The 23,689-nt window shown below is 47.3% G+C and overlaps 1 protein-coding gene across 1 annotated transcript; it reads left to right on the top strand.

Moving 5' to 3' along the window:
• The first annotated feature begins 980 nt into the window (after positions 1–980).
• On the top strand, positions 981–21,238 carry Ffar4 (free fatty acid receptor 4). Its single transcript, XM_078037948.1, has 3 exons — positions 981–1,714; positions 10,545–10,673; positions 20,594–21,238. Exons 1-3 carry the CDS (start codon positions 1,148–1,150, stop codon positions 20,981–20,983), a joined length of 1,086 nt encoding a protein of 361 aa, XP_077894074.1. The 5' UTR covers positions 981–1,147; the 3' UTR covers positions 20,984–21,238.
• Positions 21,239–23,689: the final 2,451 nt, after the last annotated feature.

The raw sequence follows: 23,689 nt of genomic DNA, 5'->3' as shown, positions 1-23,689 counted from the left end.
ATCCAGCCCCACAAAGAGATAACTGCAAGACATGGCGACTGGGAGAGGGCAGGGAATATGGCAAAGGGGAGAGGGGTGAGGTCATAGATGCTGAGAGTGTTCTAGGAGGGGAACTGGTCTTGGTCCACAGCACACTTTACATTCTCTAACCAGCTCATCTATTAGACAGCAATGATATGGTGGGGGTGGGGGCAGGAGCAGGTGACCTGGCAGGTGACCAGGGGCCACTTTAGACAAGTCACTCTTGCTGGGCCTCAGTTCCCTCATCTGTAACAGAACTGGATTGCCCACTGCTCCACATACTAGGTGTCTGAGGAACTTTCACAGCTTACTTGTGCACCTGACAGTCTTGGAATATATCTTCCACGTCAAGTTTATTCAAAGATTTGAAGGGCCACCCTTTCTACAAGAAAATGTTTTATATCATTATTCAGAATGCAAATTTTACATGCATTTTAATTATAGTAACTAATACTACTAACATTTAATCAGTGATTACTGTGCATGAGTTTTGTGCTAAACTCTTTATGACAGCCTTACAATAACTTAATGGTAGTATTATCATTCCCATTTTACACGTGCAAAACGGGAGTACAGAGAGATTAATCCATCTGAAGTCACACATTATTAAGTGATGATAAAACAACTCCCCTACCAATAAATTTGGGGTCATTACAAGTGGTTTTTGGATATACCTCCAACAGCGGGGCTTCTTAAGTGAAGTCTGAAAGACTCAGTCCAAAACAATATCCAAAGTTCAGCTCTGACATTCTTAAATCAATTTTAGCTAAATGGGAGGATAGTTGGCTTCACACCTGGTATCGCTGTAGGTTAAAGGAAGCTGTGGTTTTTCCGCGAGGGCTGGGGAATTTCTGGCCTTTTGGGAGCTTTCAAACAGCCTCAGAGCTGGAGGCCTCCGCCTCCGCAGCCGCTTCCCAGCCCAGCTGGTGTGGCCCGGCACTTCCTCGTTCCCGTGCGTCCGGGACGCAGTTCCCTACGCCCAACGCTCGCTCTCCTCTGGCGGGAGGGGTCCAGAGGACGGTGTCGCAACCACCTCCCTCTCTCTTTCCCCGCCTTGGCACTCAGTCACCTCCCAGATGAGCGCGCTCGCCTGCAGACCGCTGCTGGAGGTCGGGTGCCCGGCGGCATGTCCCCTGAGTTCGCGCAGACGACAGTCACCGGTCCTCTGTGCAGCCTAGAGCAAGCCAACCGCACCCGCTTCCCTTTCTTCTCTGATGTCAAGAGAGACCACCGGCTGGTGCTGAGCACCGTGGAGACAATCGTGCTGGCGCTCATCTTTGCGGTGTCTCTGCTGGGCAACGTGTACGCTCTGGTGCTGGTTGCGCGCCGACGGCGCCGAGGGGCCACCACCAGCCTGGTGCTGAACCTCTTCTGCGCGGACCTGCTCTTCACCAGCTCCATCCCCCTAGTGCTAGTCGTACGCTGGACAGAGGCTTGGGTGCTGGGCCCCGTCGCTTGCCATCTGCTCTTCTACATGATGACCCTGAGCGGCAGTGTCACCATTCTCACGCTGGCCGCAGTCAGCCTGGAGCGCATGGTGTGTATCGTGCGCCTGCAGCGCGGAATGCGCGGCCCGGGGCGGCGGGCACAGGCTGCGATGCTGGCGTTCATCTGGGGCTACTCCGCTCTTGCCGCGCTGCCGCTCTTCATCTTCTTCCAGGTGGTCCCGCAGCGGCTCCCGGGTGCCGACCAGGTGAGCACCTGTGAGCGCACCGAGACCCCTGTGCGGGCAGGCTGGGGGAGGGGCGGGTATCCGACGGAGGGGGTGAACGGAGGGGGTGAACGAGGGTGGTGATGATTAACAACAGGACTTTTTGTTGCACTACTGTCATACACGATGCCCAGGGCTGTGTCAGCCTGCGATGCATGTATTTAAAGGCACTACCAAACTCTTTTTTAAAAATATTTATTTTTTAGTTTTAGGTGCACACAATATTTTGATTTTATTTTTATCTAGTGCTGAGAATCGAACCCAGTGCCTCATGCGTGCTAGGCAAGCGCGCTACCACTTGAGCCACATCCCCAGCCCCTACCCCCCAATTCTTGCAAAAATGCAAGGGCGTGCTGTGAGATTAATTAAATAATGGGGAGTTAAGGAGTCAGATAGAATTTCATGCATGTGAGATGGCTAATCACATTATATTGAATTTTGCTTTCTGGTCTGGTGTTACCCTAAAGTTATCACACTTGCAGGACAGATGTGGAAGCTGAGACACATAGGATTAATAACTTGTTCAGAGTATCTCATCCTTAGTTTGAGAAGGAGCAGAAGTTTCTGTGAAAGTAAGGGTTAGGAGCCTGTATTGAAAGCCTGAAGGCAGAGGCTAGGGAGAAAGGGCATTGGAAAACCAGAGCCCCTGACCCAAGGCTTTCCCCGAAGGGCTTCTGGTTTCCTCTTCAGAATCCTCAGTTTTTCCAGCAGCAAGATGGAAGGATTACAGCAGACCACAGAATCTTACCCTGGGAGCCTTGGACTGTAGCTTCAGGGTATTCAAGAAGTTGGGGGTTTGTTCGGGATAGCAGGCCCATAGTTGTCACTTATGGAGAGGTTCATGATCTAGAAATGATTCTCTGGACAGTGTAATACTTGCTTTGGTGACTTGAGTCCCATGGTCTAGAATTCTGGGCACAGGTTTGTTCTCTTTGCTGCCCCATTCCAGGGTGGGGCCATGGGCCTCAGGTCTAGTAGGAGAAGGTGGCAGCCTGACTGGCTGTATTCCAGATGTGTTTCATTCTCCTCAGCACCTAGCAGAGAGAGACGGGTATCTGTCTGACTTATATGTGACAGCAATACCTCAAGGCATGATTTGTTGCTGTGGCTCAGCCTCCAGGAAGATCTGACCCAGGCTGAGTTCTTGACCCTGTCCCTTTCCCTAGCCAGGCCACTGGTTTTCCGGCCTTGGGGTGCAAACTCTCACACCAGACCATAGGAAGGAGAGTGGAGCACTTTGAGCAGTCCAGGCACAAACAAACTGTAGTCCTGAACAGAGAGGAGAATAGCAAGGGGGACGTCCCCTGCGGGACAGTTTCAGACTCTGGAGATGAGATGAACACTGGTCCACTAGGAAGATCTGAATGTGTGACCTGCCCAGAGGCTGAACACAAAGGTGGCCTCCTGAGGATTTCCCAGACCAATCACGTAGCCTTTTTTGGTGGGGGTAGAATGGATGGAGGCTGCATTCTAGGCAAGCAGATGTGTGTGTGTCCAAAAAATCTGTTCTGAATAGTTTATTTGTGAGTGTGTGGAATACATTTTGGAGTGTTTGATTATGGCTCATTAGCAGGAAGGAAATCAGGCCTATGGCATGTGATCAATGAACGTGTATGCTTATGGCCACGTCCACTCAGGTGCCCCAGGAGAGCCAGGATTAGCTGAGCTAGTGGGTGCTATTGGTCTCAGGAGATCAAGTGCTCTTACTCAGGAGGCAGGTTCAAAGAATTAAAAAAAAAAATGAGGTTCAAAGAATTAAAGACTAAATAGAAGATATTTTAAGGGTATCTTAAATTTCTAGATATGTATTTTGTACCCTTCCTTTGACAGTTGTTTCAGGTATAGTCCTGCTTTACTGCCAAACAGCACTATGAAAGGAGGCTCTGGTCCCCTCCCAGAGAAAACTCCTGTGTGCTAACATGGCCATCAGTGACTGAGCAAGGCCTTTGCATGGATGGGGACCTTCTTGTGTATGGTCCATCCTGTATTCTACCCCTGGTAGGGCATGTGTGTTCAGGAGCCCTCCACAGCATTTCTAGAATGGTCTGCATCTTACCACAGAGTGCTTCTGTGGAGATCTGTGCTCCCTGGTTGGACACACCAAGCCTTTTCTTGTTTTATTGAAGAAACACCTTCTTGGCTTTAAGGACCTTTGGAGAGGGATTTGGGCAAAGCCACTGGAAGAGAAATGAGCTAGAAGTGCTTCAGAAGGGGCCAGGTGAGTTAACTACATGCCAGATCTCTATTCAAATTAGTAGACGTGCCATGGAGGGCTTGTAATGGAAAAAAAAAATGAGACAGTTCCTTCTGTTTTCCATTTTCCTTGTTTTCCCCCTACCTGTCTGTTATGCTGCCCCCTCCCAGCCCCCCAATCTCCTCGAGTTTTATCTCTCTGAGTTACACTATTCAGCAGTCCCTTTTTACCCAGGGTTCCACAGTTTTAGTTACTTGTGGTTTCAATAACCTGTGGACAACCAAGGTCCAAAAACATTAAATGGAAAAGTCCAGAAATAAACAAAAAAAAAAATTAAAAGTTTTAATTATCTTTTATTAGGGCATATTGTTATAATTGATATGTTTTGGTTTTAGTTTGTGGTTAATTTCTTAATGTGCCTCATTATCATAGGGACTTGATGTATAGAAAAAAAAACCCTACTAGATAGAAGATTCAGTACTATCTATAATTTGGAGCACCTCACTGGGGTCTTGGAATGTGCCCCAAGAGTAAGGAGGAGCTTCTGTTTCTGTATTTTCTGTATTCTTTCCAAGGAATAAAATAGATATACTCCCCAGTTCCTTGAGGGTTTTTGCCTGGGTATGTAGGAAACATTCCACTTTATAGGCTCAGCAATTGAAAGAAATAAGTTGAAAAGAATGAGTGGGGTGGGGGGAGTGCGGTCACTTAAAAATGGGGGTGGGGACAGAGATAAATCTCTTTTATTAAAAGCCTCTTTTCTCAGTTCTCATATTAACAGATCCTGTCCAGCAGGACACTAAATGAAGATTAGGATTGGAGGGATATTTTTCCTCCCCAAACCATGTGCTGACAGACTCAGGTAACCCCAAGCACTTCCTGGCTCCTTCCTCTCAAAGAGTGTGTGGAAACAGTGCTCCTTAGAGCTTTCTGTTTACCTCAGATCCCTGAAAACAGGAACATGGTGACCTTTGTCCCTTTGGGTAGTGGGTGTCCAGTAGTCCAAAGTGACCAGACTCTAAAACTTCATTGAAATTTGAATCCTATCCCGGGACCGCTTCAGAGTTGCGTGACAGAGGGGGAGCTGCCCCACCTCTCTAGGTCTCTCTTTCCTTGATTTAAATAGACATGAAGACACTGTCAACCCTATTGGATTGCCATGGGGATTTATGTTCAATAAATGGGCCAACACCTGGCGCCCCTGCAGCTAAGTGCTCAAGAATTGCTAGCTATGATAAGTTTCCTTATCTTTGGGTATAAACATTTTAAACATTCTTCAAACACTATAATTCTTCTGATTGCTGTAGAATAATAAGCAGCCATTTTAAGAGGGTGGACAGATGATCTTAGCAACATTAACATCTCAGCCAGGCCAGCTCAGCCTGTTTCAAAGGGATGCCTGCCAGTGTGTGCCGTGGCCCTGGCCGGGCAGTGACCTCCACCAGTAGGTGGGGAAGATGTCCACCCTGGCCAGAATGTGCTGTCCATTCACTCCACAAACATTTACCGTGCACCCTCCTCTTTGACCCCTGTCCCTAATGTCACAAATGCCCCTCATTTATTGAGCATTTATTGAGCACTCAGATGGCCTAGCTTGATTCTTTAGCCCATGGTAACCCCACAGCTGTTGTGCTTTTGTTTATGTTTATTTTCAGAAAGAAGAACTTCCCAAAGTCACAGCAGGCAAAGGATGGTTCTAGAATGTAGCCCGGCTCTGTCTGGTTGCTCTAGTGTCATCTCCAATGAGTTCACACTTCTTTAGGGCCCTTGGTGCTTCTGTGGCTCCCTTCTTGATTTAATACCAGGCCACTGTTGTCATCAGTCTCTGTGGAGTGAGGCTTCCCCAGAGAGACAAGTACGGTTCACTCGCCTGCGTTACTAAATGCTAGAGAATATTTTTAAAATATAAAGAAAGTAAGTCCAGCTCTCATGTTGGTATTTTCTTTCTTTTCTGTTGGGAAGTTGCTAGAAGAGCAGATGTCTAATGAGGATTCCTTAAAATGACCTTGAAATCTTCCATTGTATTAGAAGAGGTAGGGCAGGGAGATGATTTACCAAGGGGTTCCCTGGTTCTGCAGGAAGACTCAGCAGAGAAGCTTCATGGGAAACAGTCGGAACCAGGTATCATTTGCCAATAAGTCAGCCAGTGGTAGGAGGAATCGGCACGTGAGCAGCGCCTGTAGATGGATGTCCCCATCCTTGGGGAAGTCTTAGAAAATCCTGACATCGGGTAACTTTGTACTGAGCACCCAGTGTCAGGCACCAGGCATCTTCTAGGTGCTTGGATGCTGCCTTAAATAAGACAGCATGGTTCCTGTCCCCTGTAGCACACTCCAGTGGGGCATCTTGAGAGGAAGCCAGGTGATTATTACAGTTTCGAAAGCTCTGGAAGGGACTCCTCTGGACACCCAGAATCTGTGAAGGCTACTGAAAGACAGTGTGTCCCCACCAGGTGTGGAGAGGAGAGGAAGTGAGCAAGACAAGGACCTGGGGGGACAGGAGGGGCATTACAGGCAGAGGAAATGATCCCAAAAGGGGGCAAGAGAGCACAAAGAAGGCTAGGGTGGCAAGAGGTGGTGCCGGCGGGTTAGCAGGACCAGCAGAAGAACTGGGGACACCCCTGCTGAGAGATGGCTGGTCCATGAGGGTGGCCAGTGAGAATGAGGTGTGTGGGGGCGGGGCGGGTTTGTTTTCGTGGGAAAGGAGCAGGCCAGTCCTCTTGTTTCTGGCAGCCTGGAGGATGGCCGCTGCGTGCCCCAATTGGAGATGTCCAGGAGGTGGAACCATTTTGGGGGTGAGATATTCAAAGCTTAACAAGCCTGAGAAGTCTCCTGCCGAGATGTGCTCAAGGTAGCCATGAGTCTAGAGTTGAGGACTTCTGATCCACTAGACCAGAAGCCACACTGCCCGGCTGAAACAGTGCTCATGGACATAGAAATTTCTCTCTTGAGAAACCTGCCCCCTGGCCTCTGGGGTTCTCTGGATGTTCTGGCTCCCCGTCTTGCGGTGGAGTTTCTTGTTTCTTGTTGTTGTTGGAATTTCTTGTTTTTCCTCCCTGACTGTATCTGTGGCTTCCTGGAGGGCAGGGACAGAGGCTCTATCATCCTCACTGTGGCCTTTCAGTGGCTTGGGCACGGTGCCTGCAGTCAGTAAGTGGTTGAGCAAATCAATTAACACTACTGTTGACGCCACACCGCCGCCAATTCCGCTTCCATGTATCAGTAAGCAGGCAGGCCTAGCACTTTTGGTTTTCATATTTCTTTCTTAAAATCAGGAAACGTATCAAATATGCAGGAAAAAAACCACCCCAGAATATACTAACACTTGTCTGTACCTTCCAGATTTGACCTGCTGCCCAACTCCTCTATCAATCACAGACTGCAGGAGAAAACCATTTGTTGTCTGGATTTTTCCACAGTCCTAAAGTTATTCAATTCAAGGCATGGTGCCTTGTTTATTTATTTTCAAATGAGCATAGACCCTGCAATTAACCAACAATACCATACGATGCCCCCCAAAGAGCACATAAATTCATGCCCAAGGCCACCCGGCAAGACCCATCCTACTGCCTCTTAGCTCAGATGGGGGTGAGGAGTGCTGTGCAGAGTTCTTATCTTACTCCCTTATCACACTTCCTGCCTAGAGTGAAAGCCACAAATCAAACAGGTGAAAGGGCACCTTCCTTATTGAAATTGGGGAGCTTTCTGGGATGAGCATATTGTCTCTGTTGGTTAGGTCGGCTCAGCCCTCATGGTGACGTGTGTTTCATGTTCTATCATCTTTTTTCATAAAAACTAACTTTTATCCTTTTGTTTCTCTCTTATAAAAAACATATAGACACATTGCGGATGATTTAGATAACAGAAAAATAAAAATAACTTACGAGTCCCAATTCTAGTCTTTTCTGAGACCCTCCCAGTCTCTTCTCTCTGCCTGTGTGTGTGTGAGCAGAGGTGTCTAGGCATTTATTCACACATACACGTCAATACTGGGATCCCGCAGGTGTGACCTAAATAACAGCTGGAGAGAGGTTCTCCAAAGATAGTGGCTTTGGGCATGAAAATTGAAAAATGTGAATAGGGGACTATGGCAAACTAAGTGCATGTTCGATGAGGTTGAAGCCAGGGGAAGTTTTTAAAGGCAAAAATGAGGATTACATAAGTTATTTGGAAACAGCAATCCTTGGCTACAAGGATCTATAAATAAGGGGTGGCCTCCGTTCATGGTTGGACAGACAGTTGCTGAACCAATACTCTCCAAGGGATTTTTGTGTAAGGTTGTGGTTTGGTAGAATCATTACGACAGTTCTTGTTATCAGGCATCCGTGCATGAGATGCCCTTCTTCACAATCTCCTAGCTTAATCAATTAATTAATTTTGGTCAGGGTCAGCTCAAGCAACTGCATTTTGATTCTGACAACTTTCACACAGGCACATGATTTCGGGACCTACTGTTCTGCCCCCAGCCATAAGGAGTTTGAAAGGATCATCCAAAGAGCAGTGACAACCTTGTTACCAGTATTCAGCAGGGTCACCCAAGTTTCTTTCCAACCACCAAAACACAGGAAGATTTAGTAAACTGTCTTCCATCAGGTGTGGATGGTGAGGGTAGAGGAGCAAATTTTTAGAATGCCTAGTCCATTTGCAAGCCACTTAACAAAGCAGGAAAAGGAAGCAACACTCACACTTCCCTTCTCAAGGTACAGCAAATGTGATTAAGACATTCTTCCCTGTTTGTCCTGCTTTATAGTTTTCTCGATAGACTCCTTGATGTCCCTTCTAACTACATAGCTTTTTGGGAAAAGTATTATGATTAAAAACAACCCCACCTTTACCGTTTCAGGCTGTAGTTGGAAGAGGATGTTTCTGAACCTTAGTTCCTTCCTCTGTGAAATAGGAACAAAAAAATAATGTGCATCTCAATAAGGTTGTTGTAAGCCTTAGATGAGATGATCTATGTAAAGCAATTCCCAGTGCAGAAGATATGTTCAATAAATAGCAGATGTTGTTATTTTCTGTTAAAATTGAGTAGGAAAATGAGTGACCAGTGGACCGTATTTTGAGATCAACAACCCGTCACAATACATGTTGGAAAATATTAAAAATTCTTTGCTTTTGTCTAGGGTATACCATTCGATAAATATTGGTCAAGCGAATAGTTGATTTAATGGTGCTTCGGTTGATTGTTTCTCCTGGACATGGGTTCAGATGCCTTGTCCACCAAAAAATTAATATGTGGGCTTTTCACATAGCACACACTCTTTTAAAAATCTGGTCTATATGTCTAGAAGGGTTTAGGGAGACTTGTTTTCCAAATAGCTTTGTTCCTGTAGTGGAGTGGGCCGGGGAAGTTTGTGGGTGGGAAAGTACAGGCACAAATGCCTTGGTCTGTTTTCACTGACATATTTCTTTGTTGGAGGAAACTGTTGCAGCAGCTCTTAGTAACTGTTGGGTGAGGCTCCCACCTGTTGCAGTTTTGTAGCTAGAGTTGAACACTTGAATTCAACACATCACAGTATGGAAGCAAGGTCACAAACCGTCACACTCCAGTGGCTTTCCATCTGGAACTGAGAATTGTGGCTGATATTTGCTTTGGGGCTGTAGTGTGTTCCTCTGTGAAGGTGGCACACAGGATTAGAGGCTGTAATTCTGGGCTCAAGATGCATTGTTGGAGTAAGAGGTAGCTGGCCCTCCTTTCCCGGACTCCTTCCTTTGCAGAATCAGGTTTCAAATCCAGGGCCTGGCACATGCTGGGCAAGCACTCTATCACTGAGCTGCATCCCAGCCTTTTTTATTTAATTTTTTTTTTTTTTTGAGACAGTGTCTCCTTAATAAGTTGCCTAGTTTGGCCTTGAACTTGAGATCTTCCTGCCTCAGCCTCCTGAGTCACTGGAATTACAGACCTGCACCACTACTCTTAGCAGCCAGGTTTTTTGATGCAGCTTGACACACTCATTTTTTGGTTTTGTTTTGTGTTTATGTATGTGGGTGTTTCTTTTTTTGAGAAGAGGGTCTCACTATGTTATTCAGACTGGCTCCAAATTCTTGGCTCAAGCTCAGGAATTGTCCTGACTCAGACTCCCAATCAGCTGGGACTTAAGGACACCTGCCACCAAGCCTGGCTTTGATGCACTTGGGTGCCTTGGCATAGATCCTGTTGCCTTCAGCTTTCAAAGCATGACTGCACTGAGACCTCATCCTGTTTCCATGTGTTTGTGTGTAGCACATCAGTTCTGCTCTCAGGGCAATTTTCTCTTTTTTTTTTAAAAAACGGTAGGCTTGGAAGAGAAAGCCTGAGAGCCCTTTGCATCTCAGCCAGCGGAGTGGAAAGATCCACATGGGGAACTGCCCCTAGTTCTTATTAGCCTGGAACCCTGAGGCTCAGGTGCCTCTAATGGAGAGCAGAGGTGATGATTATGGCTACCCCGAGGGCCAGAGGCGAGTGCTTTGTGTATATGTTTGGGGGAGGGGGGTCAGGGAGAAGGATTCTGGGGTGTACCGCCTTCCAGTTGTGTGGCACACTGTGTAGTGACAGGTAACCCCCAACTGGGGCTGAACTAAAGGCCAAAGAAGAAGCCAGCACTGCAGTGATCCTTGTCCTTTTCCCTTTTGTAACTAGGAAATTCCCATCTGCACACTGATTTGGCCCAGCACCCCTGGAGAGATCTCGTGGGATGTGTCTTTTGTTACTTTGAACTTCCTGGTGCCGGGACTGGTCATTGTGATCAGTTACTCCAAAATCTTACAGGTATGTTTGTTTCCAGTGCTGCCACTGAATTTCACTCAGATTGCAGTGTTTCTGGTAGATTCTCAGAACTTCCAGGTCAGAAGATACTGTAGAAGTCAAACCAGTCCAGTCCTGAGTTCTAATTCACTCACCAGATCTGCTGCCATGAGAGGAAGGAGTTTCTTGTTGTTTTGCTTGTTTTTTATTTGTTTTTGTTTTGCTCATCACTAAAGTAATTCAAGTTCATCATAAAAAAGTCAAATTGAAAACAGGCACAGAAGTATTTAACACAGAAACTGAAAATCGATCCTATTGTCATTCTTAACAACCCAATGAGGTCCTTGCAGGTTAGTTTTTATTATAAATTTGCACAAAAATCATTGACACTGTGTGTATTTGATAAACTTACAAATTTGCAGAAAAAATCATCGACATTGTGTGTATTTGAAAGCTATCTCCAATAGCTGGCTGTTGTTCTTTTCAGATATGAGCTCACACTATCTGCTCCAGAACTTCCTTTTTTCTCTTAACACCATATCACATCTTTCCATATCAGTTCCTGTATCTTATCTCATGATGGCTGCATGGCTGCCCAGCAGGTCGACATACTATAATTTATCTTATGGACTTTTGGGCTGTGTCCATCGTTTCCCCACCACAAACACAGCAGTGATGAGAATGTACACTTTTTAAGACTTTTTATTGAAGTATAATATACCAATAGAAAAGCACACCCAGCTTACGTGTTCCCCTTACAGACTGAACACACTCATAAAAGCACCTCCCGGATCCCGAAAGAGAAGGTTGCCAGAAGCCCCTCCTCTTACTTCCGGTCACCTGCCACCTGGGAATGTCCATTTCAAATGTGTATTGACACAGGAAGGGATGTCTGCCCTCAAAGCGAATATGTGCAGGGGTGTGAAAAAGATGGACCCCCTCTGTCCCCACCTCTTAAGGCAGCCCTCTGCACAGCAGGTGCCAGCCCTGCAAACCTCACCTACATGTATTTGTGCCCTAGTCCCCTTGGAGGAAATGCAGCCACTGAATCTTAATTTTATAGCATATTACTTAGGAGTCATCTGTTAAATAAACATATTCAAGTGGAAAGACCTGTTTGTTGTCTGGTCAATTTTATAGCCTTTCTTTGTGGCTGAGGCTTTGTAACCTTCTTATGTGCCCAGAAACCAAAGCCAGGTCAACCTCCAACCGGGTCTGCTAGTCCCTGGTCCTGTGGAAGTCGGCCCCCCCTAAGTTACTCCCTAGAATCTTCTCCACCAGATGAACAAGACTGAGGCTTGTTCAAGTGCATGAGCAGATTCAGGCTTTCCAAGGGGGCTAGCATATTTTAATATTATAAAATTGTTAGCTACCCTCATTAAGTTAAAAGCAAAGAAGTGAGGGAAGAGTTTTATATTTGCTTAACAAATAGTTATGTAGTGTTTAATGTGTTATCAAGAAATACCTCATTTAATCCCAATAAGCATTACAGATGAGAAACGCCAGGCACAGAGAGGCGAGGTAATTTCCCCAAGGTCATGCACGTAGCTCAGAAGTGAGAGTCTCATAAACCCAAGTACCCTAGCCCTAGATTCCCAACAGTTTTAGTTCCTCAGACATATGTCTACTCTGTGCAAAGTGCTGGTGAGGAATAGAGGTAGGTCAAGAGTGTACAAGTTCCATTCTCTAGAAGGAACTTTGAAACAAAAGGGGAAGAGGAGAGACAAGCCAAAGGTGCTGCTATTTAAAGCAAGAAACCCTGGAGCACAAGGTAGAGGCCAAGATAGTGTATAACACTTTGCAAAATGCTGACTGCTGCACCAATGTAAAGGATGGATGAGGGGTACTAAAAAGGAGAGCAAAGGGTCATGAAGACAGTTGCAGAGATTCAAAGGGATATTTTCATAACCTGGCTTTGAGTCTTGAATCTGCCACTTTGAATCTCTGCAACCTGAGCTTACTTACACTTACTCGAGCTTACTTACACTCTCTGAGCCTCAATTCCCTCATCAGCAAAATGGCAATTGTAGTTCAACAGTGAGGGATTGTTGAGGTACCATGGGTAGGACATCTAGTGTCTGCCTGCCCACGGCAGGGGACAAATGAATTGTGTTTGTTGTTATTGTTAGGCAAGGTTGTTCTCCCAAGCTTTGTCTCCAGTGTGCTGGGAAATGGTATCCCTGAGACTTAGCAGAGCTGATTGGGAGGGAGTGGCAGCATCTGGCTCTTCTTCTGAGTCCACTCCCAAGCCCCTCAGCGATTGGGAGGGCCCTGGTGAGCTCACACTTCTGAGCTTCCCACTGAGGGAGGAATGATCCCCACACCATCATTTTATTCTCAAGGCCAAAGCCCACCTGGAACAATTGGAGGCGACCCAGGAAACTGGAAGAGGTCTCTTCTTCTCCATCTGCCTCCAAGCAACAGTTCACTGCTCTCCAAGTCCTTTGCATCTAGAGCCACAGCCAGCCTTCTGTCCATCACACACCGCAAGGTGGCATCTGTCGTGACTCACAGTGGTGCAATGGTGCATTGAGTAATGGGTCAGAGAGAATTTAGATCCTGTCACTTCCCTCCCACATGCAGCAAAATCCAAAGCCCTCGCCTAAAAGCCCTATGTGATCTGGCCCCTGTCTGTCCCCCTAAGCTCATCTTCTCCCCTCTGTTATGTCCAGACTGGCCTGGGGAGGGTCCCTCACACATGCCAACACACTTATGTCTCGGGCCTTTGCACCTGCCATTTCCTCTCCCGGGTCTCTCCTACTTTAATTGCTGATGGTCCACTTCCCACTTCAGAGAGGTCCTTGTTCAAAAGGATCTTCTTCAGAAACACCCCCTATCAATCTCTGATCCCTGACTTATCTCTTTTCAAAACACTTCCAACCCTTGTCACCTTCTGGATGTGTGAATTCATTTGTGCATCAGTCATCTGTCTCACCCACGGGAAGGCAAGCTTCTCGTCCCTGTGCCTAGACCAGAGCCTGGCTTGTTCATGGCAGGTGCTCAGTGAATTCTCATGGAGGAGTGAGGCTTAAGCCTTGGATCACACTGAAGGGGTCTACAGGGCGTGCTCTTTGGGGGCAGTAGGGAAAGTACAAAGAATCATCATACTGGGGTCCTTCACCAAACTTGATTTACCATGCGACCTTGGACTGTTTTCTTAAAACTCAGGACTCGGTTTCCACTGAAGCCAACCATATCTCAGTGGATGGTTTAGCATAATAAAATAAAAGAGCAGATATGATGTTTTAAAAATAACAGTGTTAGCCGGGAACATGGCACATACCTATAATCCCAGTAGCTCAGGAGGCTGAGTCAGGAGGATGGCGAATTCAAAGCCAACCTCAGCAACTTAGCGAGGCCCTAAGCAACTCAGTCAGACCCTGTCTCTAAATAAAAAGAGATGGAGTGTGGCTCAGTGGTTAAGCAGCCCTGGGTTCAACCCCTAGTACAAAAAAAAATACATAAATAACAAAAATAAATGTTACTGTAAATATAAGACTTTTGAAAAATCTTCCTACCTCACTAGCAAATCTGACTGTTGCCTATTTCCCCAGAGGACTGTGACATCTGTCCTCACTTGGTGCCCGTTGAATTTGCAGGCTGGTAACTTGGAAGCAGGCAAACTGCCCCTAGGTAGCTGCTGTGTGTGGATGGGATTTCCTAGTTTACTTGAAGATAGACACAATGCAGAGATGCTGGATCAGCTTTTCTGGCCAAGATTTTGTGTGTGTGTGTGTGTGTGTGTGTGTGTGTGTGTGTGTGTGTGTGTGTGGTGAAGAGCACCTGTCAAATTCATTTGAACAACAGGGTCCATTAGCCATATCCCTTCCCCTGTCTTCTTGCCTCTCACTCAGGTCCCTTCTCTGGGCTTAGAAGTCACCCTAATCTCTTACTGCTCTGAAGCAGAGCCTCTCAGTGCTCTCTGCAGCTCCATGGGATGGAAAATTTTAGAACGAGTCACAGTCTGTGAGTGTGGGAAATAATGGGATCATCAGAGTTCCGTGGGATTCTTTGCTGTAAGGCTTCGGGCAGGCAGGGGCTCTTCGGCACAGGAATAGACCAGGCAGCATTGCTAAACCTGACCACAGAACCCCGTTTTCCCACGGAGCTTCTCTTTGGATCGGTGCTCCGTAGAACCCTCTTTGGGAAACCTTGCCCAGGTGGGCTTCTCCTTGGGTCTCCCCCTGACGGTCATCCTTCAAGGCTGTCAATCACCCTTCAAGAGCTGTTTGATGTAGTGGGGCAGTGGCCATATTTGCTGTCAGCCTTCTCTGCTTCCTCTTTCCTTGTGACTCAAACATGCCATACATTTTTAGTGGCTTTTTCCAATTGACAGTTTTCCCAAGGGAATAGTCTCCCAGCAACTCCTAAGTGCCTTCGATCAGGCTGTGAACACCAGCTGTTTGGGGCTTGGTTTACATCATCTCCCAGCAACCATGGCCGTGCTACCCTTTGGAACTGTGTCTCTTTATTGTCCCTCCCCGCTTCCCCCAAGCATTACCCACATTACACTGGAATGGACCTGCGCCGCATCCAGCCCCTGTAGCCCAGCCATATAGTAGGCGCTCAATAAACATTTGTTGATAGAACCAATGACTCTTTTGCTTGCAGTTTGAAAACCCTCAGCCTATCTCAGTTTCACCGAGGAACAATGTATTTCAGGTGACTATGAAGGTTTCAGGCAGTGAACATGAAGCCCTTCCTCCACACCTGGTCTTTGTTCCCCAGCTTTGGGGACCGAGTGCTGGCTATGGAAAGGGAGGTAGACCTCCTGGAAAGACAGAGTCTCTCCTCTGAGGATTCTGTTTATTGACTAGGCAGCCTCCAAAGGAGACCCCACCCCCCAGGGTCAACCTCTGTCAGCAGGAATCTCCTCCACCTGCAATCACCTGGGCAGCAACCTTGGTCTGGTGGCAATGTGTGACAAAGGGGCATGAGATGGAGAGAAAGTTCCCTCATAGTCTTCCGAAGCTCATGTGGGTGTAAAGGCAGGGAGACTCAAAAAGACAGTTTTAAAAGGGACTCTCTTAGTCTGGCATAGTGGCACACACTTGGAATCCCAGCAGCCCAGGAGGCTGAAGCAGGAGGATCTTGAGTTCAAAGCCAGCCTCATCAAAAGCAAGATGCTAAGCAACTCAGTGAGACCCTGTCTCTCAATAAAATACAAAATAGGGCTGGGGATGTGGCTTAGTGGCCAAGTGCCCCTGAGTTTAATCCCTGGTACCAAAAAAAAAAAAAAAAAGGAGTTTAGGAAAAATGCAGATCTCAGGGTCCCCTCAGCCCCACAGAATCAGAATGTCTGAAGGCAAATAAACATTTGCCTCTTATCATGGGCCCAGTGGTGAGCCACACTATTGGGAGCATCTCTGCATGGGCTACACCCCACCTCTTGACCATGAGGCTTGGATAGGTCACTTCATCTCTCAGAGCCTCCACCTGAGGAGGTAACCCTGGAACCTATGCAGAGGCTTGTTTTGAGGATTAGAGTTAATTCTCAGGAGTTAATTGAGTGTTTAGTTTAATGTAGAAGCTCATCAAGCGTCCACCCAATGCCAGAGACTGAAATGCTAGATAAATGTTGACTTAGCCTAGAAACCTAGCACAGGAAGGTGCAGGGATCCTTCCTGTGCTATACATTTGACTCTGAAGCCCCTGACTCTGCAAGCTGTGGAGACTGTGAGGGAACAGCATCTACCAGCTCTAACCAAAGACTCATGCACCTGGCCCCAAAGTGAGTCAGCCCAATTTGACCATCACAGCAGCAGCCAGAGCCCTGGGCCCCAGAGGGAACAGAGAGCCCTGCCTAAGGTCTTAACCTCTGGGGAGCCCATGTCTGGTGAGGGTGGAGGTAAGAAAGATGCTCATGTGTCTACCATAGGGTTCCTGTGGCAGGTGCTGAGAGTACCTGAAACACGCTGCAGGGTGCAGCGGGAGGTGAGCCAACAAGGCTTCTAGGAGTTTCTAGCATTAGAGCTTGGAATTAAAGTCTGGGCAGAAGGATTTCCATTGATGGGAAGTAGAGAGTGGGAAGGAACTAGTTTAAGATCAAGAGCTCGGGCTGGAGCCAGACAACCAAGTTTGAAGTTCAACTCTGCACTTCTTGGCTGGGCGTTTACCAACCTCTTTGAGCTTCAGCTTCCTCATCTGCAAAATGGGAATCAGCAAGTACCTACCTCACAGAATGCTGGGAGAGGTTAGAGAGGCAAACCACGTGATGGGTAAGGACCTGGCACATAGTAGGTGCTCAGTAAAAGTGAGCTCCCACCAACCTTATTGATTCAAAAAATATTTATGAGACACTGTACCAGAGTCTCTGGATGCACACTGTTCTTGGCAGGCTAAGGTGGGCAGCAGGAGGGATGACACTGCTATTGGAATCAGCCCTTGAGCACTCACCAGGAATACCCTATTTAGAGGTGCCGCCTGCCCAGCTTTCCCACTTCCAGACCTGTTGGCCCTTAGATCACCCCATCTTGCACCTGGATGCTCGGTCTAACTTTGACTCTACACAGTGACTTCCGGACGTGGAGGTGCCGATAGGACTTGCAGCACTGGAGTGCGAGTCGGTGGGTTCCCTCTGCTGAGTGACTCCACCTGCAGAGCAGGGGCGTGGAGGGGAGGGCTGGCTATACAACCCCTCCTGAGCCTTTTATGATGTAGCTAATCGTTAACTCCACTGAGCTGGATTTTCACAGATGGGAGCTGTCACCATTTATTATCTGTGGAGTGACCTTCAACAAGTAACTTAAATTTCCCGAGAATAAATTTGCTCATCTGTGAAGCAGCAATAACAATGGCACAGAATGCAAAGAGGAGCTGTGAGGATTAGAGGTGACAGTGGATGGAACAGGTGGGGAGCCCTTGGGAAAGCTGATTCCTGTTGTCCTGGTTGTCGGGAGCTTCCGGAGGGCAGAGGTCTGTCCACCTTACACCTGCTGCTCTCGTCCCCCATCACCAACAGGTGCCCTGAACTGCCACGCTGGGCCAGCAAGCAACCATGGAGAATCACGAAACAATTAAACAGCTCTCCTTTAATTAGACAATTAGAAGTATTCTAGGGAGAACAGTTTAAGCCATGCTGATCTTGGAATTAAACTTGCCCAAATTGAGAAGGTGGCTAATAACCTTCTAATTACTTCTCTTGAGATTCAGGAATCGTAGGGGAATGGACCCAGGGGTCCAGCACAGAGCCCACAGTGTGGCCAGTTTCCAGATGATGTAAGCATCCCTGTGTGGCCAGAAGCCTCTTCCTGTAGGAAAGGCAGGACAAAGGCCGGCCCAAGCAAGTGGAATTTAGCAAGGACTGCCATTGTGGTCAGGATGGTCCTCATTGGTTCTCTTCTCTGGGGCAGAGGTCATAGGCTGGCATTTCAGGCTCAAAAAAATCAGCATCTGTTCCAGCCCAGGCTGGCTGTTCACAGCCAGGCCCCACCCTACCATCACTAGCCCTACCCTACCCATCTCGCTGGCATTATGGAACCTGAGTAAGTCACAGGGAACAGCCAGACTTTCTCCCTTCTGGCTGTGCCCAGAGGATATTTGGAATTATGCACAAGAGAGATTAAACACTCCTTCTCCCCTGGACATCCAGAGCCTGAGTACTGGACACTTTCCAGCCACCTCAGTGGTCACTCACCCAGCCACCCACCACCCTGTGCCAAGGAGCAGGGCTTAAATGGCAGCCCCTGCTCTCTCACAGACTCAACCCTTATTGCTCTCTGAAGTGAACACTTGCAAGACTCCTGCTTTGAAAGCAGCTTGGGCAAACTATCTCTTAGGGAGCTGTTTTCTAACCTGTGCATTGAAGGGGCAACGGAGGCCCTGGCTACTCAAAGCAGGGTCTTTGGATGGGAAGCATGGGTGGCTGCTGTTCCACAAGAGCTTGCTGGAAATGCAGAATCTCAGCTGGACCCAGACCTTCTTTTTTTTTTTTTAATTATTTTTTAGTTTTCGGTGGACACAACATCTTTATTTTATTTTTATGTGGTGCTGAGGATCGAACCCAGCGCCCCATGCATGCCAGGTGAGCGTGCTACTGCTTGAGCCACATCCCAGCCCCCAGACCCAGACCTTCTTAAGAAGAATCTATATTAAAATAAAGGAGACCACACTGAGTGCCTCTCCAGCTCTGTGGTTCCAAGATGTCACGAAGTTTTCATGTGGTTCAGACACAGTGTTTTGAGGTGGGGCAGTGGGATGGGGGTGCACGTAGGGCTTTACTCTAATCTATCCAGTCTACATCAGTTGATGGGCCATTCTTGTGTCCAAGGATCCTGCTGCCAAATTAAAGCCTCTCTGTTGCTGAAGGAAGACCCTCTAGCTGAACAGACTGGACAGGAGATCCAGGGCACGGTGCCTGCAGTAGCCCTCGCAACCAGGGTCCCCTTCATCACCCACAGTCCCTCTGCTGTCATGCTGGCCTTGCTCATCAGTGCAAAATGTTACGAGGTCCCAGAAATCCCACTGGGAGGAATTTATTCCATGGATACTCTCATATAGATGTGGAAAGATGTAACTAAGGGTGCTTATTCTCCTGATTCCCACCCCTCAGTGGGGTATGCATTATCAAATGGCTGTAATTTTTCAACAAATGTCACCATAAATGCTCTGACAAGCTTCTCCTTCTTGCTGGGGACAGACACATTTAAAGACACATCTGATTCCATAACTTTCCAATTGCTTTTTGATTGTGCCTGTTTATTTTACTTATTTTTTTTTTAAATTAAAAGCTTTTTAAAATTTGTTCTTTTTTAGTTATACATGACAGTAGAGTGTATTTTTCATGTCGTACATACATGGAGTATAACTTCCCATTCTTATAGTTGTACATGATGTGGAGTCTCACTGGTTGTGTATTCACATAGTTTCACTGGTTGTGTGTATGAACATAGGAAAGTTAGGCCTGGATTCATTCTACTGTCTTTCCCATTCCTATCCCTGTGCCTACTTATTTAAAAACCTGGATCTCATAGTCATTCCAATGCTTCAGGTGCCTGCAGTGGGGGATGGGTTGGTGCGAGGGCTAGGAATGAAATGGAGAAGGACAGGCTGTCCTGCCCGTGCCCCTGACTGCCCTTAAAGACAAGGAACTCACAATTGCCCATGTGAGGAGTTTGTCCCCTTCTGTTGGTAATTGACTCTGACGTCCACGTGGCTGTGGGGGTGCCCACAGGTCCTGCTGATGAAAGGATCATTCCCAAGCAGCACCCACACCCCATAGGTGTTGGTGACTCTTCCCAGACTTGGTTTCATTTTGGGGCTGACCATGGCAGCAGCTGCCCAAGCAAATGAACAGCCTCCAATCTCATTTACCTTTCAAAGGCCCCAACTCAGGCCTGTAGGCAAGACCAGAATCCATTTTTTTTTTTTTTTTTTTGGAGATAGGGTCTCATACATTCCATCCCTGGGAAGGCGTGTAGAGCTGGTATGTAGACCCTCCAGAAGGTCATGCAGGAGACCACCTCCTCTGGTCACCCCTGGGCAATGGAAATAGAGGGTACAAAGGCTAGAGAAGAGACCTGGTATTTTTCATTTGCTCCCCTTCAGTGTTTGTAGTTTGAGTTTGTGCCTTGGGCATGTATTGCTTGTGCACAATTATTTACCTTTTAAAAAGCCACAGTCACAGCCAAGGTGTGCTTCTGAGCACCTGGCTCCTCTAAACCACCCGAGTCAGGCTCTTCACTTCCCCTCATCCATTCTCTTTATATCGTGGGTGATTTTCTGCCTTATTCCTGGGGCAGCAAGCCAGGTGTCCATTTCTCCAGTGCGTCCTCGGTGTGGGCAGCAGGCCTGCTGCAGAGGAGGCAGCTCCTTCCACACAGAGTTCCAAAGACAGACACCCCAATGCAGCGGGATGGCACTTTCCAGCTTCTGGGCTCCTAACTCCAAAAATCTCTGGCATCCATGGTAAATTGTGGCTCTGTTTCTGTTTGGGTTTCCTGCAGATCACAAAGGCATCGCGGAAGAGGCTCACCATGAGCCTGGCGTACTCGGAGAGCCACCAGATCCGAGTGTCGCAGCAGGACTTCCGGCTCTTCCGCACCCTCTTCCTGCTCATGGTGTCCTTCTTCATCATGTGGAGCCCCATCATCATCACCATCCTCCTCATCTTGATCCAGAACTTCCAGCAAGACCTGGTCATCTGGCCGTCCCTCTTCTTCTGGGTGGTGGCCTTCACATTTGCCAATTCTGCCCTGAACCCCATTCTCTACAACATGTCACTGTTTAGGAACGAGTGGCGGAAATTTTTTTGCTGCTTCTCCCTCCCAGAAAAAGGAGCCATTTTTACAGACACATCTGTCAGAAGAAATGATTTGTCTGTTATTTCCAGCTAATTCGTTTTTTCTCGACACATGAAGTCTCTCCCTGTGGTGAGCCACGGTGTGCTTTGATCATCCACCAGTGCACCCTGCTTTACGGAAACAACCTATGCAAACATACATCTGCAGCAGCAGCAAATTAGGGGACGATCATTCCATGTAAACATACTTTTCCTTTATAAGAGGACTCATGATGGGTTCCTTTGAAATAATGAACTTTTTCAGTGTTTGTAATATGATGGAAATTAATAAATTTTTATTTATACCTGTTCAGCAATTACATCTCCTGCATATAAGGTCACACCTCATGGTTTCTAAAGTGAGTCTTGGAACTGACTGAAGACTCAGATTCTCCTTTAAAGGGTCAGGGCCACTCTGGATACTCAACTTGGGCTCCTTACAAAAGGCCTCAGGGTCTTTCATTCATATCAACCCTGAATTTGGTGTTTGGTATTTGATATTGAGGAATTTCCAAGGAATAATTAAAGGTGATTATTATTTTTCATGTATTAAAAATGCTATGGGCCCCTTGAGGAGAAGCAGTGTCATGGAATCAGAGAGAAGATGAGTGGGCTTCAGAAGGGCACTGAGATCTGGAGTGAGTCCCCTCATTGATCCACCCATCGGAGGCCTCTTAAGCACTACTATGGCTGGACAGTGCTCTTGAGCTGGGAATTCAGTGATGAACCAGATGGCCCTGGCCTCTGCTCTCAGAGAGCTTCTTCCATTCCGGAGGTCAAATGCTAAACAGAAGTGAATAAATATAGTATCCCAGAGTGAACAGCACCCCGGGAAGACAGGACAGGGTGCTGTGGGAGTGACGGCCACTTAGATGTGGTGGGGAAAGGTAACTGGCAAGAAAGAGTGTGCCACGTGGCTCCAGGGGAAGGGGCTTTTCAGGCAGAAGAGACAGACGTCGGTACAAAGAGACTGACTTGTGGGACAGGAAGAAGAGAGGACTGAGTCAAGCAAAGAACTGTTGACTGAGCCTCCTCTGTACCAGACACTGTCCTTGATGTTGGGATGGAGGGGTGCCCTGCTGGAGCCCTTCAATGGATGCCAGAGGGTCCAGGTCTAGGTCAGGGAGGGTTTGAGAGACCACCCTAAGGAGCTGAGTCAGTGTTCAGTAGGCGCCACTGGGGTTTGCAAAGGGAGACTGACGTGAGCTGATGAATGAGTGTAAATATCGTTCTGGTTGCTATGCAAGGGTCCGACTTTGAGGAGCAGGAATGAAAATGGAGAGCAATTAGGCAGCTGCTGGGGATCTGGAGGTGGGTGTCATTCCTGATGGATCATGAGAACTGATCCTGGATATTCTTAGAGAGGGTGGCACAAAGACAATTTATTGATGGAAAGCATGTAGAATGTGAGAGAAAGAGAGGATTCCAGGGCAACTCCTAGATTTTTAGCTAAAACTGGTTGAATAGTGGAGCAGGCATCAATGGAGAAGACTGGGAGAAAAACAGGGTGAGAGAGCCAAGTTTCAGTAGTAGCCTATAAATTTGAAACCTGGGAGCTGGGGCTGTAGCTCAGTGGCAGAGCACTTGCCTAGCATGTGTGAGGCACTGGGTTTAATCCTCAGCACCGTGTAAGAAATAAATAAAATAAATAAAGGCATTCTGTTCATCTACAACTACAAAAAAAATTTAAAAGAAAATTGAAACCTGGGGGCATCCAAACACAATAGGCAGTGTATATAGAGCTGTGGGGCTGGGGCTTGGAGGTACAGTGTTGTTGGGAGATGCAGATGGTGTTTGGAGACCTACAGTTTTATGAAACACCCTGACAGAAAATGGGGAAAGGGGAGAGATCAGAGTCAAAGCCAGCCCAGTGACAAACAGGCCCTTGGGGGCTGGGCCAATGGCTGGGTGATCACAGGGCCACCATGGAGTAGATAGATGCTCAGTAAAGCTTTGTTCCAAGGCCAATCAGACCCAGGGTTGTTGCCATCACTCGTGAAGTTTCTGGAGTAGCTCGCTTCTGACGTGAAGATTTATGGCGACCTTAAGCTCAGGGACAAACGGACAAGGAGTCTTTGCCCATCTCTAGTTAGTAGACTTGGGGGCTGAGGAGATAGCTCAGTGGTAAAGCACTTGCTTAGCATGCATGTGGCCCGGGGTTCAATCCCCATCACCACATTAAAAAAAAAAAAAGATTTAGTTAGTAGACTTGGTAATTTTAAGCTCTTTTGGGAAGGAATACCTGGATATCATATAGATTTCTGGGGCTGCCAAACTGAGACTGAGACCCCAGGCTGTGACAGCCTGCTGTTCCCTGAGAATGGAAAGCAGAAGCTTTCCCATGTGTGGTCCCCAGTCTCCCTATCTTTGGTGGCAAATAAGGCAAATGGAGGTGGGGGACACAGAAGCCTCCCTAGTCCCTAGAAAGTGCCAGCACCAACCCCCCACCTTCCGATGCATTTCACACATGCAGCCTGGCATGGCCAGGATCTGCACAGCCCCTCAGAGCTCTAACAGACATCGCCTCATTGAATCCACTGCGTCCCATCAGGCAGAGCCTGCTTCCCTATATTTCAAGAGAAGTGTAGGCTCAGAGAAGCCAGGTAACCAGCCCCAAACACACAGATAAATTGGAGTTTAACTTAAAACCAAGATTATCTAGCACAAAAGACTAGCTGTTTTTTGAAGATGAGAAACTGAGACCCGTGGGAACCTGTGGGAAACTGAGGCAAGTGGGTTTGTATGCAAACTCACAAGTGCT

Source organism: Ictidomys tridecemlineatus, chromosome 1 (assembly GCF_052094955.1).
Source record: "Ictidomys tridecemlineatus isolate mIctTri1 chromosome 1, mIctTri1.hap1, whole genome shotgun sequence".
NCBI lineage: Eukaryota > Metazoa > Chordata > Mammalia > Rodentia > Sciuridae > Ictidomys > Ictidomys tridecemlineatus.
Note: the sequence above shows the minus strand (reverse complement) of the source record. Positions and strands in the feature narration are given on the sequence as shown.

Coding starts and splice junctions, on each gene's coding strand:
- Ffar4 (XM_078037948.1), top strand. CDS start 1,148: ATGTCCCCTGAGTTCGCGCAGACGACAGTCACCGGTCCTCTGTGCAGC. Junction 1,715..10,544: donor GGCTCCCGGGTGCCGACCAG/GTGAGCACCTGT, acceptor TTTTGTAACTAG/GAAATTCCCATCTGCACACT. Junction 10,674..20,593: donor GTTACTCCAAAATCTTACAG/GTATGTTTGTTT, acceptor GGTTTCCTGCAG/ATCACAAAGGCATCGCGGAA.